Source organism: Apis florea, unplaced genomic scaffold, assembly GCF_048593485.1.
Source record: "Apis florea isolate Af1SG1 unplaced genomic scaffold, ASM4859348v1 contig_3515_pilon, whole genome shotgun sequence".
Lineage (NCBI taxonomy): Eukaryota > Metazoa > Arthropoda > Insecta > Hymenoptera > Apidae > Apis > Apis florea.
The window spans coordinates 179,979-199,758 of NW_028256777.1; the positions used below are offsets into that span (position 1 = coordinate 179,979).

The window sequence follows — 19,780 nt, forward strand, 5'->3', positions numbered from 1 at the left end:
ACGTGGCAACGTCGCGGGTAACCAGGGGGCGTCGGCAAGCCCACCAGAGGATAGCAATTTAATAAACGCATGCTCATAGGTCGGAACGAGGTTCTGGCGCGCCACCTCGAATCCCATCGGCGTGCACCCGAGGAACGCATCGTCGACAGACGCATAGACGACTCTTCTGATCTCGGATTCAAATTCCCCCTCTCATCCCCTAATTATCTGTTTTGCCGCAGCCCAGCGTCCCTAACGAAGCTCCACCTTTTTGCCGCCCGATTCCAATTTTCCTTCCGCGGCAAAATTAGGATTTCGAATAATCAACGGATACGGAATTCGTCGAGGAATTCGTCGAGTCCTACCACTTCTTCGATATGTTTTTGAATTTGCCATAAGTTGCATAAGAAGGCGACACTCTTCTTTGGAAAACTTTCGATGGATTCTTCGTGCGATCGATCTTCTTGCTCTGTTTTAAATCGAGCAATTTTTCTTATGGCTCCCCGTTATCCGTGGTTGCTCGCGTGCCTCAATCGCGTGTCCACGTGTAATCCTTTTTCGAATCTATAACATCATCGATGCCTCTAATAAACCAATTCGTTAATAATCGACGAAAGAAGATGATCGCATCATATCGGTCAGTTTCACGCTCGAGCAACTTTCGCTTTCGTTCCCATTTAAGGAGAGAAGTATGTTGGCCGCGCGATCAAGCGTTTTATCGAGAACGAAAGTGGCGCGGGACGGAACGGAAGAGGAAGAAAAAAAGGGAGGGGATTAGCGGATGGAGGAGCGGCGAACGATGTCGTGGCTCTTATAAACGAGATACGAGGGGATGGATCGTCCCTCTTGCGAGTCCATTAAGCCGATCGACGCTTGTGCGCCTCCTGACGGACCAATAATCGGCCGGATCGCCTTCCAAACACCCCGAGGTGCACTTAGTACGTGTCGCCGCGATCTCGAGTTGCGGACCGCGCGATAATCGACCTGTCGATTGGCCCCAAAATGCTCTCAATTAGTCCAACCGGTTTCCCATTCCCGTGAATTAACCAAGCTTTTTGTCTCTGCTGACTAAGACGAAACCGATCCAACCCTCTCCATCGATAAAAAGCTCCTTGCGGAATTCCAATTGTCTTTTCCTTTTTTCTTCTTCTTCTCCTTCTTTTTCGATAGTATCCTCCTCTATTTATAACCGATTAACAACGCGATTCCTCTCCTCCCGTTTCGCGCGTCTTTTTGCACAGTTGTTTCGAGGTTTTTATACATTCAACGTCTTGGTCGCTCCTCTCCGCTTGTTATTTCGATCGCGTTGAAAATTATGTTCAATTATGTGAAATACTCTCCTTCTCTCATTTCTCTGACAATATTCGTAATTATTCGTATAGCTCTTTTTCTTTTTTTTTTTCTTTTTTTTTTTCTTACGTTCAATTCACTCGAACTAACTCACTTATTCGTAAAAAAAGGTTTCCCTTTAGAAACGTTAAAATTATCCAATGATTCCTCGCTTTTTACCACTTTCCTCGCTTCCTGAAATTCACTTTTACGAGGTTATTTTCCACGATCTTGTAAGAGTCGCGTAACCGTTCGCGGGGGAGGGCCTCAAAGACAGGGGTCGGGGTACGAGACGTCTAACGAGACGAAAAACGTCTCGGACAAACAAACAGCGAGCCCTGGGGAGAGAGGGGGGGGGCTGGATGGAGATCAAATGAAAGGGAAGTGAAGGGGACGAGCAAGCCAGCATGTCAGCTACGAAAACGAATGCTTAAGAGCTGCGTCTCTCTGATGGCGGTGAATAAAGAGGAGAGACGCCTGTTACGGGAGTTTTCGAAAGGGGTTGCGTTACGAGGCGCGGAACAAAAAGAAAACAGGGAGCTGAGAGAGAGAAGGGGAACGATAATGCGCGCGTAGATTCGGAAAGGAATCGGTGCAGTATCGCAAACCCCGGTTGCAATAACGAAAATGAAAAAACTCTGCATCCTTTATTAATCCTCGAATTATCCACCCTTTTTTTTTTTAATTCTTCCCTAGTATCTCCTTTCCCCCCTCTTCTCTCTTTCTATTCTCTCAGCGCGACCCTCGACGACGAGGGATTAATCGGCCTCATCGCATCGTTCAAACGAGAGTCTAGCGCTTCCTTGAAAAATATTGCCTGAAAAAAGAAAGCGGTTATTTCCCGAGAGGACTGGCCCCGGTTCGTTTCGGAAACGCATTTAAAGCGCGCCAACGACATTCTCGATCAACATCGATAAAGCTCGTCCTGACGACAGCCACACGATGCCTCTTCCTTTCGAGCGAAGAAGAGAAGGAAAAGGAGAAAAGAGACGAAAACGTTATTCCCTAATTAAAAAAAATATCACGGGCCATTCGTGTTATCGTACAAGGAACGATCCGTGTTTTCATATGCAATTTCCACGTCCCTCGTACGTTCGTTCGCACGAATGGGACGGGATTTTTCTCGGCCTCGATCCTCCTCGATTGTGAAAGGGAGCACGCGCGATACCCCCGACTTGGGGAGGTGTTCCACTCGCACCTCCTGGCAAGTGGATGCGCGTTTACATTGCGAAATCCTCCGATTCTCGGAGGCGTTATAATACTAACAGCCCCGACAGGGTGGTCAAGTGTGGTCTGCTCTAATCCATGGGGCAAACGACGGACAATACACAGCGGAGCTCGAGAAACGTGCGACTCCGTATTGCGCTTTGAGCCGGGAGGAGAAGGAGGAATTCCATCCAACGTATTGGCCGTCCCGTAATAAAAAGCGAGCGAGCGACAATAAAATGTTAATATCGGCGAAAAGTGGAATGATCGAGAAGAGAAACGGAGGAATTGGATAGAAAGGGGGTGGGGTTGATTGATATTTCGCGCAACGACGCGAAGGCTTCGTTGAAATTCGATTCGTTTCTTTCCCCCTGATTTGTCGAAGCGAGAAAAATTTAAGGGGATAATAATATTTATCGCGTATTGATAATTCGAATTCGACGGATGACGTTGCATAAAAATTCCTTGAAAATTCCTCGTCTTTCTATCGTCAATTCTGCACGAGTCCAAACTCTGACGTCGACAAACTCCCGTCTATTTGAAAAATGGGTTTAATTTAAATTTTATTATAACGATTTAGGTGTACGGTATAATTTTTGAATTATGGTGTCCGTTGAGTGAGCGGTTCGCTTCACGGAAGAATCTCTGACCTAGATTACGTCCGCAAACACGGCTATAACTGGAACGAACTCGTTGGGGGGGGGGCTCGTTGATAATTTCAGCAACGAGACGTAACACGAATTAACAGAAAATTTCTTCGACGAGGAGGAGAGGAACAACGTTACAACGATAACGTATTAAAAGATATTTGCTCAACCGTGCAAACAATTGACCCGGATAATTTTAGAGAAACGGGCCGTTCCTCTTCAAATAGGTCGGCGCCCGACCCTTCCATTCCGGGGAAATAATCGCGCGAGGAGATTGTTTTGAGTCTCTGAATGCGAAATTAAATTTTGAAGAGCAATTAGGGTGAATTAATGCCCGGATGGAGTAGCGGCGTTCAACTCCTCGCGACTCCTCGCGGCCGGCCGAGTTTTGTTTCGAAAACAAATAGCCGACGACGGAGGAGAAAACTCTCGGCTGCTAAGTTGCAGCGATCTCGTGAAAATATTGCGCGCCATTCTCGTTCGATCGGGCGCGATTCGAGCCAACAGTGTATCGTCGAAAACGAAGATCCAAGATCCTTTATATATCTTTCGATAGCTAATTTCGAAAAACCCGAGTCCTCTTGCTACACGTGGATCGTTAATTTTAAAATCTTGGAAAATTCCAAAAATAGATTCTTCCTCGTGCAAGCGAATCCTAAAATGATTTGATTGCGTCCGAAATCTCGCGATGGAAAGGCTAATTTTGAAAATTCCTTACGAATAATGCTTCTTAATCGTTCAAAATTCAAGATCCCCCCCCCCCCCTCCCGCGAAAAGCGAGGATCGATCGATCGTTCGAACGGTTCTCATATTCGTAACTTGTCGAAATTCAATTCTCGACACTCGTCGTACAATCGTTCGACAAACTGCGGAAATTGGCAATGCTGGCCGCAGGTATGAATATCATCTTGCTCGAATCGTCGGACACATCGAATAATCGAAGTTGGCGGCTGCCTTCCATTCGACACTTCGTTATCGATTACACGCGGATGCTGTAATTTCCCCCATTAGTGGGTTCAGGCGAGGGGCAAAAAGGATCTGGCGAGAGGTGTTTCCAGAGACAAGATTCCGCAATTATGCTTACGGAATGAAAATGTTGTCCCCGTGAAAAGAGGAATTCCGCGTTTCTGGGAGGGGAAGATCCACCACTTCGTTCGACGTGGTTCAACTCTCGCCATCGTCCTAGCGCGTTAATGAAAAAAGATCCACGAGAGAATTGGACGAGGAAAAATCTGGCTCAACGACGCGTTACACGATTGATCGATAACAGGATTCAATGACAGGATGAATGAATACTTTTAGCAATTTCGTTAACATTCGGCATAATCTTTAAACTTTAAACTAGCGATGGATCGAGCCTAAATCCAAAAGGATCGTTCGATCGACACCTGCGAGCTGGAAAATTCATCGAATCGCCGATCTTCGATATCTCCATAACTCGGGCAGAAAGGATTTTCGAGCACGGCCGACAACAACCCGCCCGTATTTTATCGCACGCGATAGAAATCGGTCGCGTATTTCACGTATGCACGAGGCACAATAGCGTGTCGTCGATCGAGCAAATCAAATCCGCATTATCACCGACTTAATACCACACGCGATTCCGCCCGGCTGATTTATTGACTTTCGCCGTTTCGTTATTGTCCAACCTCCTATTTCCTTCCCTCTCCTTTTTTTCATTAATACTCCCGAAAGCGAGAATATTCTCTCGAGAGAATCTTCCCCCTCCAAAGGGAAAGGACCAACAGGGAAGAGAACGCGAAATTGCGAGCGAATATCGTTCGACATCGAAATATCGAGTGGCCACTTAAATTTTATTCGCTCGCACAAGCGAGACAGAACGAGGTGTCGATCGAGCTTCTAATGTGTTTCGATGCAACGTAAAGACGCAATTCGCTTATTCTCGCAAAAGTTTCGCGAGGCAAAAACGATTTCTTCTCGATCGACTTCGAAAAATCGAGCGAATCTTGTTCCGTTTCAAGGCAAACGCCTCGAGATATCGTACAATATCCGAACGTTGATTCAAAAACCGTTAGCTTCGAGAGTGAAAGCTTGAGCCGAGTTATCAACAACTCGACGCTCGATCCATCAACGCGCGCGAAAAGTTAACGCGCTCTTTCCACGCGGCTTAATCGATAACCGGCCGTCCATCCGGATGACAACCAATCTCTTAAAAAATGATCCCACGAACGAGCCCCGACTTCTACAAGAATCCCGAATCGACGAGAGAGAAGAGGCTGCTCGACTTTTTACCCCGACGTGAATAATTATCAATGTAATTCCGACTTGATCGTTCGGATCATCGATCCGAGCAGAGAAGAGAAGTGTCTGACCGGAAGATCGAGAAGAGGGATTAGGGATAGCCAAGACAGAGAAGAGGAGAGGATAGACGTTGGTTGACGAACAGCTCGTCAGCGAGGATTGTACGAGACGTTTCATTTGCAGCTGGAATCTGGGAACGGATAATTCAGGACTTGACGTCACGGTTCTTAACAAGAGTCCCTCCAGCGCTTTTCTCGGCTAATCAGATTTAACCGTTCCTCCATGGAGCCGTGCAAACCACCGTCCGTCCGACAACCAACTCTGACTATCGTCTACGCTATTATCGGGACGTTGATTATGCACTTTTGGCGGCATGATTTTTTTTCGTTTCTCCTCGATTCGATTTTTTCTTCGAATCGATACACGTACGAAATCGTTTAACCCTCGCTTATTATCGCATCTCGAGTACGATAGTACTCGACAATCGTAATAGAGCGCGATATATCGAGTCGGCACGACATTTAAATACCTTTATTAACTTGCAAATGACGGTAGTCTGTCGACCCCGTTTATCGACCGTGGAAACGCCGCTCGTTCGAGATAAGTCGCCGCGATAAACCAACCTCGGTTTATAATAAGCGAAAAATAAGTGTCGTGCGTGCGATTTTTCTCAACCGATCGAAATAACTTTATCGTTCGAGTATATATATATATATATATATATATATACAACAATGATAATCTTCTACCATTTTTTTATCAACAACACTGATTCAAATTACTTTATTTCAATTATCTTCGAAAGAAAGGAGGGAATCGTCCAGAATTTCGAATCATCCGGGAGAAAAAAGGGGGGAGAGGGATCTCGAGGACAGATTTGACAAGAAATCAATGAAGGAGGAGGAGAAGAGGGATGAGGCTAGGTGAAAGTACGTGGTCCGATAATTAACAGGGATACAATTACGGTGTAATTATCCCGCCGCTATTTTCCACGAAATTCCCCGTTTCAGGAATAGCTGGCGCGGATAACGCATTCTGGCGCCGCTATCGGTTAATAAGGATTAATGCCAGGGGCGTGGCAGATACATTGGCAAAGTGACTCGTACGAGAGAAGTCGGCGCGCGATATCGTTCATCATACGAACGCAACTCGCCGCCGTTGCTTTTTCGGCCGGCCATGCGCGAGCGTTAACTTTCTCCCTAAGTTTCCTCCGCGCATAAATAATAATCGCGATCCTTCCCCCTACGTAAGCGCGTAAATGGTGGAAATTTTCGCGCCGCGATGATCCTCGCGAGGTAACTCGGAAACGAGGAGGGATGTTTGATTGATGTAATTTCATTTCGTTGCGTCCGTCGTGCATCTCTAAATTTATAATTCAACCATTAATTATTTTCCGAATGTTCGAATGTGGAAACGAAACGAAGTATCGTTTCCATTTCTCTTCGATCACGTTGAAAAAACGAAACGCAACGAGCAGATCCGGCGTGCACGCGAGGGGAATTTGTCGGAAGATAATTCGTCGTCGTGATACTCGTCCTCCTTTCTTCTGCCGCGGCCAACGTTGTCGTCCAACTCGAAAACGAATTCAAAACAATCCCTTGCCGAATTCGATTCTCGTGCGTGGGAGGAGTCGTTTCGAGCATCGGTTAATCGTGGAAAATTTCGCCCGATAAAGATCGACTCGAGCGATTTGCTTTATCGAGCGAAATATTCGTCCTATTAGCGGACACTTCGTGTCGATATACAACAACGATTCGAGGGTTGGCGCGGGAGCATCGTTCCAATTAATGTCCCTTTCTCCTCTTTTTCTTTTCTTCTCCATCATCATCGATACGATCGTCTCATCTTCCGCGCAAATTCGAATTACGATAACGAAACGGTACAATCATTACGGTTAATTGGAAAAGTAAGGAAACTATTAAACGACGAGGGAAGAAAAAGGAGGAAAGAGGATCGGCGAGAATCGTGGAAATAATCGAATAATGGGAGAAAGATGAGACTCGATAGGATCCATTGCTCCAAGGTTGGGTTTCGAATCGTGTACTCGGCTCGCTCGTCTACCTGCTGCAGTTTCTTCTTCTAATACAATTAAATCGATCGATATAACTCCCTCCCCCCGCCATGATCGGACGAATGAGCCGGAACGAGGGGGGGGAAACGTCCAGTCGCTGCTATAAAGAGAGAGAGAGAACTAATCCTCGTGACCAAGTCTATCGAGCTGACTTCCGAGTCACGGAAAAGAAAGAAGGAAGAAGAAGCTCGATTCCTCTTACGATTTCTCTTACGAGGTCGGCTAATTGGGAAAACGGAGAATGAGATGAATGAAAAGGGAAGAGGAGGAGGGAGAGGAGTAAGGCAGGGACGCGTGAATAACTGAACAACTGGAAGCGCGAACGAACGACCAAGAGAATCGTGAAGTTAGGTTACGATATCCTCGGCTTCCGAGACAATTAACGTGGCGAAGTTCGCGGCAGGATTCGGTCTCACGCAACGGCTTAAGCCGAGTTCACATTTAGAAGAGGAGGCCGTTACGGGACCGTTTGGATTTCCAGACACGCGTTCCTCCAACGGTTTTAACGGTTTCTACGTTCCTCGCCATCGTTATCACGTTCCTCGCGAGGCTCGAGTAACGCCAACCTTTGCTTTTTGGGAAAAAATCGAACAATTCCACGTTTCGGAACGAGAAATATTCGATATCAACGTAAACATCGCCGAAATTTGATTAAATTTGATTCTCGGTCTCTCAGTCTTTCGGGATTTGGAAAGGAAACATTCGAGAAGAATTCGAAAGGGACGAAAAGAGATACGATACGTTCGATGGTGGAAATAGATCTATTAATCCATTTATCCTCGTCTGCGGATAAAATCGTCCGATTAAACGCCCGAAGGTTATCGTGATTCGTTCGAAAATGGATGGAATTTCACTCCAAAGGATGAATTCCATCCACCACCGAGAATTTTCGTTTAACAAAGAAAATTAAATTGGCCATATTAATAGAATAGTTTGACGAAGAAGTTCCGCGCGCAAATTCCGTGTCGAAAATTTCACCAGGGATTCGGGATACTGCTACTTTCCTAGTTGCGATGTGAATAGGACTTAAGGAAACCTCGGCGACCGCACGGTAACCCGAGTGTCACAAATTGTATTACTAATTCAGCTAACATCAAGGGACTGACCAGACCAATTTATCATTCAACACGCCAAAGAAGCTACGAACAGAGAGGGAGCGAGAGAGAGAGAAGGATCAACGGAACTTTACCACCTGCCTCGTTGATTGAAAATTTTCCCTGTCCTGCTTCCCTGTCGGATCTTTGGAAGAAGAAGAAGAAGAGAAAAAGAAAAAGCTTCGCGCCAAAAACTTTCTCGCGCTCGTTCAAATTCAAATTCGGCTGAAAAATTTAAAGAGAGAACGTTCCCGTGTGCACGTGTCTTAAAGCGACCACATTATAACGTCTGCCTACGAATAAGTTGGTTTATCTACTTCGTCCGCTACGCCCCTTCCTGTGCTCCGCTACGAATACCATGGCTACCTATACACCCTGCAATATCTCTTCCACGATATCATAATTATTCCAGGGAGCGAACTACGAACCACAACTGTACGCCGAGCGAGTGAATACATTGCCCCGTTCTTTGATCGTTGCGTTGCGAAATTATACGTGGATGTACGAAATTTCGAAATAATAAATCGAGGAAGGTGAATCGTTACGTGCCGGTTCAACGTTGCTATTACGTTCTTTGAATATTCCACAATCGGATAAACACGCGTGCGACGTTCGAGGCGCGAGGAAAGAAGCGTGTTTTATCGCCAACCTCTTGTATATTATTATCATTATTATTTATGCGTGCATTCTGAAGATAAAGAAACGGAGAAAATTCACGAACGAATTAATTCTCTTCTGAATATTCTTTTCCTGGCGAACAATGGACTGGCAGACGTTTCGAATAATCGTAACGAATCGTAATTCAATATCGTCGTGAATCCTCGAATTTCTCGCGAGTGGTGATAAAACGGAAACGGAATAAAAAAGCAGTCCGCGCAGACCAGGCGCGTTACTTACGATCAGAGAAGAGCGGAACGATGAAGGGTAGGTGTTAAAGCTATCGGGGAATTTGCGTGGCAACATCCTCAGCCTTTTTTCCCCTCTCGAAACATCCCTTCGACCTCTCCTTCTCAACCCCCCTACCCCATTTATTGCCGCTATACCTTCCACGAGGAATTACGCGCCGCCCCATCTTCTCTTCTACCGCCCGTTCTTCTTCTACTCTCGTAGTAAAAAGTTTTAATTCGCCGACCCTCGCGCATCCAAGGAAACAGGCGAGAGAAATACGAAAAAAAAGACACGAACGAATGGGGATAAATAGCAAAGAGGGAGAAAGTAGAGTAAAAAAAAAAAGAGAAGAAAAGAAGGAAAAAAGAGGGAACAAAGGGAAGAAGGACGAGGGAAAGAGAGAGAGGAGAGTTTCCTGTTTTCCTGATAACATCACGAAATTCGGCCAATCCCCCGTTTCGTTCACGAAATAGACGGGGTCATCGGGGTCCAAGTTTGCTCGAACTTGACGGGATTCGTTTAACGGAGGGGGGGGGAGACGACGACGACGACGACGACAACGGCGTGTCGCTATCAATGGGACGTAAAGCTCTCGTAAAGCTTTACGACCTCGTCGGCCTCGAAACGGCCTCTCTTTCTCTCTGAATCCAATATCAGCGCGCATCGTGGCAACTATTGCGAACAGCCAGCGCTGTTTCCAGAGAGAGGAGGCGTGGCTTCTATCGATGCTGCGACACAGAGAGAGAAAGGGAGAGAGTTGCATACAGAGAGAGGCGCATACCTATGGGAGTAAATTTAAAATACCTCGGCGAAACCGACTGGTATCGTCCTCCCGGAGGCTCGAAGCGAATAAAAGGGTAAAAGCCTTCGAAGCGCGACCAACTTTTCCTTTCTAATGAAAGATTCACGAATCGTGTAATGGGAAACTGTGACGAGTTGTCGCGCGGCGAGAAGCCGCTGCGAAGTTACTTTTTTTTTTTTTCCATCGGCTTTCCAACGCGAGAGAGAGAGAGAGAGAGATATTTGTTACGATTATGTTTTCCCTTTGCCCGTCTGTAAAATAATTTTGAAAAAAATTCGTTCGATGGAAAAATTGGAGAGGAGAGGATCGAGAGGAAAAACAAAAATTCGTAAAATAATTTGTAAAAATTCATCTCCAAAACAAAATTCTCCCGAAGTTCGAGGAGGAAGAAGAAAAGGGTTGGGGAAATAACGCGTAAAAACGAGCTACTCCGAGAAATAATTTCTAAAAATTCATTCCCGATCGGGATAAGAATTCTCGGCGAGGAGGATGAAACTCGAGAATAAAGAATAAGAACGGAATAAGACGGCGGGGTAAGTGGCGGAAACGCGTTGGAAGCCGGCCAATAAAAGGATGAACCGTCTGGAGGAAGCACGTGAAGGATTTTCCCCATTAATGAAGAACAGAACGGATTAGTTGTTCCCGTGGAAACGAAAAATATTGGCGGCCGTTATACACAGGGGGAGCGCGGGCTCCTGGAAAAAGTGACTGGAAACGGGCCAACGAAACTTTCTCAGAGACGAGAGTCCAGCCTGTTTCACCCTCGTTACTTCATCGAACTGCTCGTTTCCACCCGTTTTTTCTGATAAAACGTCCGTTTGTTCGACCGCCTATCTCCCTCCCCTCTTCCGTCCCAGAAGGAAGGAAGAAACGGGGAGGAGAGCTCGCGAGCTCGATTTGTTAATGAGAAACTTAGATTAACGACTCTCCGGGGGGGGGGGGGAGGGAGGAGGAGCTCGTACGGATTCGTTGGGAGAGCGTCCGGTAAGCAATCTTGTGCCAAAATCAGGTACACAGTCGCAACAACTTCCACACCCAAGGCAAATTAGATTCCCCAAGTTTCGAACGAATACGGTACACGCTATTAATTGGCGCCACGCTTTCCACCCCCTTACACGCGAATCTTCCTATCAATGGGAAAGTCGTTTTTGTCCCCCGTTAATGGGGAATCGTGGGTATGTATGTATCTATCTATCTATCTATCTTCGTCCCCCGAAATGGAATTAATATCGGCCGTGTCGCGGTGATAATTCTCCCCGTGTTTCGGAAAGACGTGGCAAAGGGACGCGGATGGATGCATCCTTGAAACGGATGATGATGGATGAAGACGTTTACAATTCGTACGAATTTAAGCAACAACTTCTCGCGGCTGTCTCCTCCCTTCCCCAATCTCTAAGGATTACGTTTTCAGAAGCGTTTCAAAAACGCAAGGGAGATTATTTTTCGCGTTCTTATTATGAAACGAGCATTCTCGATGTGGTAAACTAATTTCGAGATCGAAGTGAGGATCGATTATTAACGTTTTGCACTATACATAACAATAAAAATTTGCGTCGAAAATTGTATCGCATCGAAACATCGCATTGGGCCGAAGATTCGGTGGAGAAGGGACGAGGAGAAGTTGGATTCGGACGAGATGGGATAGGATACGCTTTGACGGTGAGCTTCACCGGCTCTATCCTCATCTCTCGAGACACGAGTCGGGTCCTCGGCAACAGTTGCCGTCAACTATCATCAATTACGCCGAGTATTGGAGCATCCGTCAGCTCTGTTAGAGGTGGTAGTAACCACGGTTCGCCCGCTCGTCGAGGTCAGACGAACCGCGTTTGTCAGCCGCTACTCCAAACCCATCCCGGGAGGAGAGCTCCGTCCGATTTTCGCCTCGCCTATCGGCAATTTCGAAACAAGGATCGGCCGTATCCCCAACGAGACTGCCACGCGAAATCAATAAGAAGATTCTGCTAGTTTCCCGGCTTTTTATTAGGGGGAGGAAATTCTGCGTTGCGAATGATTGGAAAGGAGGATTCGGAGAAAAAGAAGAAGATATAAAATTGCGCCAATTATAGCGATTAATTTTCTCGGTGAGATTTGGCGAACGTACGAAAATGGCGGGCAGAGATAGGATTGGGAACGCGAAATGGAAGAGCGAAGGCAGATCGATCGAGTTTTTCACAGTTTTGGAGGTCAGCGCGCGCGAGTAACGGCGCTTAGTTAACATCGCCGAGGATGGCAAAGATACGAGATGGAAGGTCGTCGAGTAAATTGGCGAGCGAGGAGAAGGAAAGGCGAGAAAATAGTGGAGGAGGAGGAACGGAGAGAGAGAAAGAGAGAGAGAGAGAGAGCAAACGGGAGAAGGGAGCTGTCATAGCCGAAAGTTACCCCAATCCTCGGTAAACTCCGGGAGAAGACCCTTAGACGAGACACGAGGGCCTCGGTGGAGGAGAATAGGTTAGGTAGCGTGGGTAAGGGTGGGGATCTCAAGTTGCTAACGAGACACGCTGTGCTCAGCCATGAAACGAACTCGACCACCCTCGAACCATCGGCAAGCCGGGAGCGACGGGGACGAGCGCGCAGCCCTCCGCTCGACGACGTCTAAGGCTTGGCTGGAGGGGGTTATGAAATACGAGTATGAACAACCTCGACATCGGTAGCCATTACGGGCCACGTCAACACTGACTAATTGTAGTACTTTGCCCAACAGTTGGAATTTCGTTTTTCCCGCCGCCTGTTGGTTACCGCCGCCTGTTTCACGTTCAGTTTCCTATTGCAACTTGTCGGCCCGCCCGTTCATCGATACGGCTAAACGGTTACCCGGAGAATAACTTGGACCCCTTTCAACGCTCTATCATTCTTCCCTGGCGTTGAAACACGTTCCGCTCGTTGTGTTCACCTTTCTCCCTCTCTTTCCCCCCCATTTCCAAACCATTCAACGCTGCCAGTAACAAAGAGGTATATCGGGCAAAAAAAAAAAAAAAAAGAAAAAAGAAAAAACGTGTAACGAGAAAGAAAGATAAAACGGGCGGATACGCAGTTGCGCGGATGTACAGAGGGAGGGGGTTGAAGGTGTATGGAACGATTGGCACGAAGAGTGATCGATTCGAAAAATATTCGGTGTCATGTAGAATTCGAGTACTATCCACTCCAAACATCGATATCCACACGCCTCGTCGATATCCTTCCACGCTTGTCCGATCAAAGGGAAATCTCTTTTCACGCGTTAAAATGCGTTTAATCCCTGTCGAGAGAAATTCATCGCGGAGGGGATGAATTTCTGTCGCATCGCGCGAAAGACAACGAAGAAGAAGCGAACGAATCTTTGACCCTTTCGTTTCTACGAGATGCCGTAAGATGCCGCGTATCGATCGGAGTTATTTGCGCATCGCGAGTCTTTCTGTGGAAACGTAGCATCGATATTTTGTTTTCATCGTCAATTACCTTCTTTTTTTTTCAATAAACACCGTCAAAGCTGCAAACTCGAACAGCGTAAACGCGTCTTTCTCGAGCACAATTTTGACGGAGAAGTCGAAAGGTTTAAAGCAACGTGCCGATAAACCGAGTAATCGAGGAGGAAAGGGTGGAATCATTGTTTACCGAGCACAATGCCAATCCGCCAAACTTCCGCCTCCCTTCGACGAAATTTCTAAAGAGCTATTCTACTCTTCCACCAGATTCTCTCGATGCCTGTCGCCTTCGCGAGTCTAACGAAGACATCTTCGTTCTTCGCGCCTCAATCGAATGAATCGAATCATTTTACGGATTCTCTCCTCGAATTATCTCGTCCATTGTGCTCCCCGATACCCGTGGATAAAAGGATCGGGTTTCCACCATGCTTGGAGGATTTCACGCGGATATTCGACACGCGGCGTGTTTTAAATTTCGCCAACCCTTTCGTTCTGCGGGCCATTAACTCCTCGGACAACCGAAATCAGGGAAGGGAGGGGAGGAGAGGTTTGAATGGGTCCGCTAATTGCCGAATGGGTCGCTGACACAATGCTCGACCCCGATTCCTTCCCGCCAAATGCATTCTTCTTCCTCGTTTCGTTACTCGGCCTGCCTGTTCCTTGCACGCCAACCCGTGCTTTCTTGGCACCGACTTCTCCATCCATTGCCCGGTGAAAGAAGGCCAGAGGGGATCCTGAGGGAGGAATCTCATCCCTTCTCTGTCTCTCTTTCTCAAGAGAGTTTCGGCTGGCATCGAAGTCGAAGAGAACGACGAATACAAGCCTCTGGGGCTTGGCGTGAGATTACCACGATTCTGCATTAAAGTCGATTCAAATCCTTCGGAAATATTTTCTTTATCGAGGCTGCCCCCCCCCCCCCCGAATCCGTGCAACTTCGTGCTTTTTTCGGGATCCACAGCCGACTTACGAAGAAGTATCGCGCAGGAGGGATTTTCTTCGAGATTCTATCCAGCATGGACGCTCGAGATTCTCCTCTTGACGATTCCGAAGAAATCAATAGCAGATTCGATCGATCCGATGAATTTGGGATAAACGTTCGCCACCAGTTACAACAAATTGATATGGAAACGCGTATATATACAGATGTATAATTAGGGAGAGGATTAAAAAGTGAATTGAATTTGAATTTGAATCCAAAAAAAAAATATTGTTTACATCGTGAACGCATAGATATCTTATTATTATCCACAATCCAAGATCGTGGACGAGAATCGTGCGAATACGTTGTTCGGGTTAATTTTGTTCGTGTATTCGATTTAGACAACAGCTGATGGAAACCGTGTCTGTATCTTTCTTCGATTATTATCGAAAAAACACGGGCGGATCTTTTAAAAAAATATCCAGGAAACGTATACACCGTCGGAATTTCATTACGAGTCTCATCATCCTAGCATCGAAGCAAAATCCGGCGTGGATAATAACATGCAAATATCTTGGCCTTGCTTTCCCCCCCCCCTCCCTCCCCTCTTTCCAATTTATCGATACATCACCGCCACCACCACTGTTTTTCAAATATTGACGGAGGAAGCCGTCGAGTTACGGTATCCCCGTGTCGAGCTCCGTAAGGGGAAGAAATTTAAATGGACGCGGGATGGCCGCGCCGTAAATCTTCGTGAGAAAGCGTAAGAAAAGCGTAAGGAGAATAGTTAGATTTCAGTGGCCATAAAATACGATATACCGGTATTAGGTGGAAAAACCAATTTGCCAGGAGGACTATCGTCCGCCAACCCGGACGAATATTCGACAAAGAGTCCTTTCGAAGCGGACTTTCAACCTTCTCGGAAAGGGAGAGTCCCCGACTCGAGTCCCACCCTCGAGAGAAATGCTTTCGAGAAGAGTCTCGGCCCCGGTCTACCATGGAATTCGACGACTTCTCGCCATTAAAGCGGCACCGTTCCACGCTTCATTGTGCCTTCCCACCGCATCCTACGCCCTTTGGCGCGCACACACGGACACCGACGGGCGTTCTACAACGGCTCTCGAAACTCGTAAGAACTTGTATTAGATATCCATAAGTTGGCGCTAAGGGATCGGTCTCATCGACTCCCTATTCGGAAATAGTTTCTCCCCTCGCTTCCAATGGATCCTTTAACTAACGCCGCTCTCATTGTCCTGCTATCTCGCTCCGCGGTTATTAAATAATATCCCTAATATCCGGAGAAACGGTTAAGGCGTCGAAGTAACGCGAACTGGAAATAATATCGGTCGAGAAATTGAGAAGCGTTCGGAATAAATAAGTCACTCGCTCCGTGCCTTGGAACGGGGATGGGTGTTAATTTCATTTCGCGGGAGAGAGGAGGGGAAAAAGAAAAAAAGGAGAGGCGTATCGTAAGGGATGAAAATTGGAGATGGAACGCGATAAATTCCTCTGGAGTGGAGTGGAGTGGCTTTATCCGCGAGGGGGGAGAGGAGGGCGAAGGAATAAGGCGATGAAATTTTTCCATACGTAAAAATAAAGAGAGACGAATGGCCGACGTTGGGCCAACCGCACGCATCACCACCTCGAAATGAATTTTTTATTTTACGACTTTCGTGACTTTCGCCAAGATATCTTCCCGGCCCGGAACGAGATTCCTCCGCGGCGAAAGAATAACTGGAATCGAAACTGAGAAGAGAAATAAGGGGGAAAGTATCGTTTTATCGCATCGAGGAAAGTGACGGGAAACGATTATGATATCCACCTCGATACCTCGCCCCTCTGTTATATCTCCTCCACGTTGGATGGAACAACCGACGGTTGAAGAGGACTAGATAGCTGGGAATTCGAAAAATCAACGAAACGCCACCGAACTGTCGGTCGGAGAAATGCCAAGGTAAGTTCGGGGCAAGAATGTCGGGAAAACGAGAGAGAGAGAGAGAGAGAAAGTTACCCCCAAAGAATTGGAAAAGAGAAATTTGGGGAGGGGGCGCAGCATCTTTCCGCTTTTCTAACCCCGTCTTTCTCCCTCGCTTCGTGCTTTACCGCCCTCCTATCACGTAATGGTGTAACTTTTGCCACGGCGATGCTTCGACTTTCGAGAGAGAGAGAGAGAGAGAGAGAGAGAGAGGAAGGGAAGACGTTGGACGAAGAAGACTCGGGTTGGAAATGGCGGTCCTCGACTCTACTCCAGGGAGTTTTAACGTACGGTCAGCTACTTCCTCCTCGAGCCTTAACCACCCTCGTTCGTTGCCCCTCCACTACGCCCCGTTGTCTCGACCGAGTCGATCAACCGCGTACGAACTTTTATCCAACCTGTCGCCCGCCCATCCACCGTATCTCTTTTCCACTCCTCCACCCATTTCGTTCGAGGGAAAGGGATACGATAAAAATTCGAGATAACACTAGGATATCCTTACGATAGGACACGCTGCTGATACGTACGCGTGTATACGCGATGGTAAACGGGAGGGGAGTTTAAGCGCGACACACGACGGCGGTTTGTCGCAGTTTCTGCGATTCTTGGAAACTGGGTTGGGCGAAAGCAACGAGTTTCTGCCTCGGAGAACGTCTTAACGATTGCAGCTGACACTGGGGGGGCTTCCAGTTAGGTGTCCGCTCGTTCAACCGTGTATATAATTCGAGCAAATTGCATCCACGAGAGGGCATAATCGAATTATCAGCTAGGATTTTAGTCCGATTTTCGTTGATTTCGTTTGATCGTGAAATATTCGACGGATTGGAAAACGATCGTATCGAGATCGATTTTACGATAAAATATCCCGATACAGCGACTCGTAGGTACAGCTAGGATCGTTGTTACGAAGATGCATACACATGTGAATTGGACGCAAGACGCGGAAACGGTTGGAAAATTTACAACCCAACTCCTTTACGTCATCGGTTATAAAATTATCCACGCTCGATTCATCGCTCGAGATAGAAGATGGAATATAGACGAAGAAATATTTCTCCTCTTTTTCACTTTTAACGGGTCAGGGGTCGAGTTGCCATTCCGCTCGGCCATTCCCATCGTGCCGAGTCCGAGCTGGAATTAGAGTAGTCATTAAAATTCATCCGGAGTACGAGAAGCAATCGCAAAGTTCAAATGGAAGAGAACGATGGCGTGGATGTGACGAGGTGATCATAAAAGAGCATCGCTGTTTCTGTACGTCTTCTCGCGTGATCCACGCGTGTTTCCATGCAATTTTACTCGTCGTCTTATGACGAGTTACAGAGAGAGAAAATCGAAACGAGTCTTCTCGTTCGTTGCCGCTAATTATCGAGATAAATTCTTCGTGCGCGTTCATTTCAAATAAATTCCAATATTCGATTCGATTCGCTCGTCCCCGTTTCTTCCACGTCCGCGTCGCTGCACTTACAAGAATATAGAGAATTGAAAATCGAGTGGAATTAATTTGTTTCGAACGTTTAAAACTCAAACGTTTTGAATCCACTTGAATAAAACTTGAATATTAGATAAGATAGAAGCTAAAGTCAAATTTCCCTTTTGGAGCAACAATTGTGAAACAAGGTTATACGGGATGATACGACAGAGAGAATAACGAAGAATCTATCAACAGACGGGTTTAATTAGAGCGGCAATATTCCTGGCGACGATAAAAATCGATTATATAACCCCCGACGAGGGGGAGAAGGAATAACGCAAAGTTGCCTTAAAGTAGTATTCGGTGCTGAGCTCTGTGCTTCTTTTCTTCTCCTCCTCTTCCACCCAATCTCTTCCTGTTTCATTCTCCGCCGCTATCCGTCTGAACAATACCGGAACGCGAGCAACAATGGAAAGCCACTACAAACGGAGCGTGGCGTATCGCTTTACAATCGCCCCAGGCCCTGACACACAAAATATTCTTTTTCCCCCAACCCACTGAATTCATAATCTTGAGCCACGGCCATTGTTTCGCGAAATTAAACGTATATCTGGACACGTTGGGAAACTTAACGTCTCATTTCGTGTCCATTCACCAACCGCTTCTTTCAGCCGGACTCTCTCCGATAGCAAACGTTATTTAACGTTCCTCCCCCCTCGTATTTCGTCGCGATTACTTACTTTTCGATTATTCTCCCGCATTCGAGATAAATCCTTTATTCTTCGATAAGCGTTATCCAACTTTCTTACCTCGACGATTCTTATCTTATCCTCCTATTGCCAAATTATGCGAGCGAAAAACCGGATCGACTCTTTCCTCCTCGTATTATCTTCCTCGCGGTTATAATTTCAATTCGAATCTTGCACCTCGAAACAAAAGTAACGGCTCGAATACGTGATCGATACGAGGCAACGACGTTCTTCTTCTTCTCTTCTGAAAACGAATCCTGTGTATAAATATAGTGAAATTCGGGCACAGATACGAGGGGCCTCGTAAACGAAGACACGTACCAAAGGCACGTAGGTTCCTCCCTTAATTCGGTATCGGTCGTAAAGGGGGTAAAACGCGTGGGGACGATCCTCCATTCGCGCCGCAATAACAACGATTCCAACGCGAGAGAGAGAGAGAGAGAATCCGAGTCGTAAGATCTCGAGCGTGGTCGAAACACGTAAAGATACGATTCTCTATCCCAAACGTTGCAAAAGGTTTAGGAATTAATGATATACGCCCAGAAGATACTCGAAACGATATTCCCTGCTTCGTCGATTCGTTAATGGTCCAAGATTAATTCGATTGGTCGAGATTGTGGAAATCACAGAGGTGGTGATCGGCGGGAATCACAGTCCCCACGTTTAACGTTCGTTTCGTTGGTGAAAGAGGAGAGCGGAGGATTGGAACAATGGAGCGTGCACGATTAACCGGGACGGGTCGGCGTGATTCGCGCGGACCGAAACGAGCGCAGCATCCGAACGGAATCACAGGAAGCTCGCTAAACACAGGAAACGGGTGGAAAAGCCAGAATACTCTAAAACGCGCAATTGCCGGCTCGATCAATCTCGCGCGAACGTTTTGCGCCCGGCATAACTGGACGGCACATACACGGCATAACTCGATCGATCGCCGTCGGTGGGAGGAAACACGACACGCGTGTGGAACGGTGCAATGCTGTCTGGCCCCCGCTTCGTCTCCCGTGTTTCGCCAGAAATCACAATTGGTACAACTGTTTCCTATGCGTA

At 46.8% G+C, this 19,780-nt stretch overlaps 1 protein-coding gene across 8 annotated transcripts in view; it reads right to left on the reverse strand.

Moving 5' to 3' along the window:
- LOC100872388 (beta-1-syntrophin) overlaps nucleotides 1-19,780 on the reverse strand; it is a 214,788-nt gene that overhangs the window by 168,091 nt on the left and 26,917 nt on the right. The window contains exon 3 of one of the 8 annotated variants that reach the window (XM_086913767.1): nucleotides 18,711-18,977. The exons of the other annotated variants lie outside the window; for them this stretch is intronic. Within the exon in view, the coding sequence (XP_086769893.1) occupies nucleotides 18,829-18,977 (149 nt within the window). The 3' untranslated portion in view covers nucleotides 18,711-18,828. Of the gene's footprint in view, nucleotides 1-18,710; nucleotides 18,978-19,780 lie in introns of those variants that run through there. 8 annotated transcript variants of the gene reach the window in all.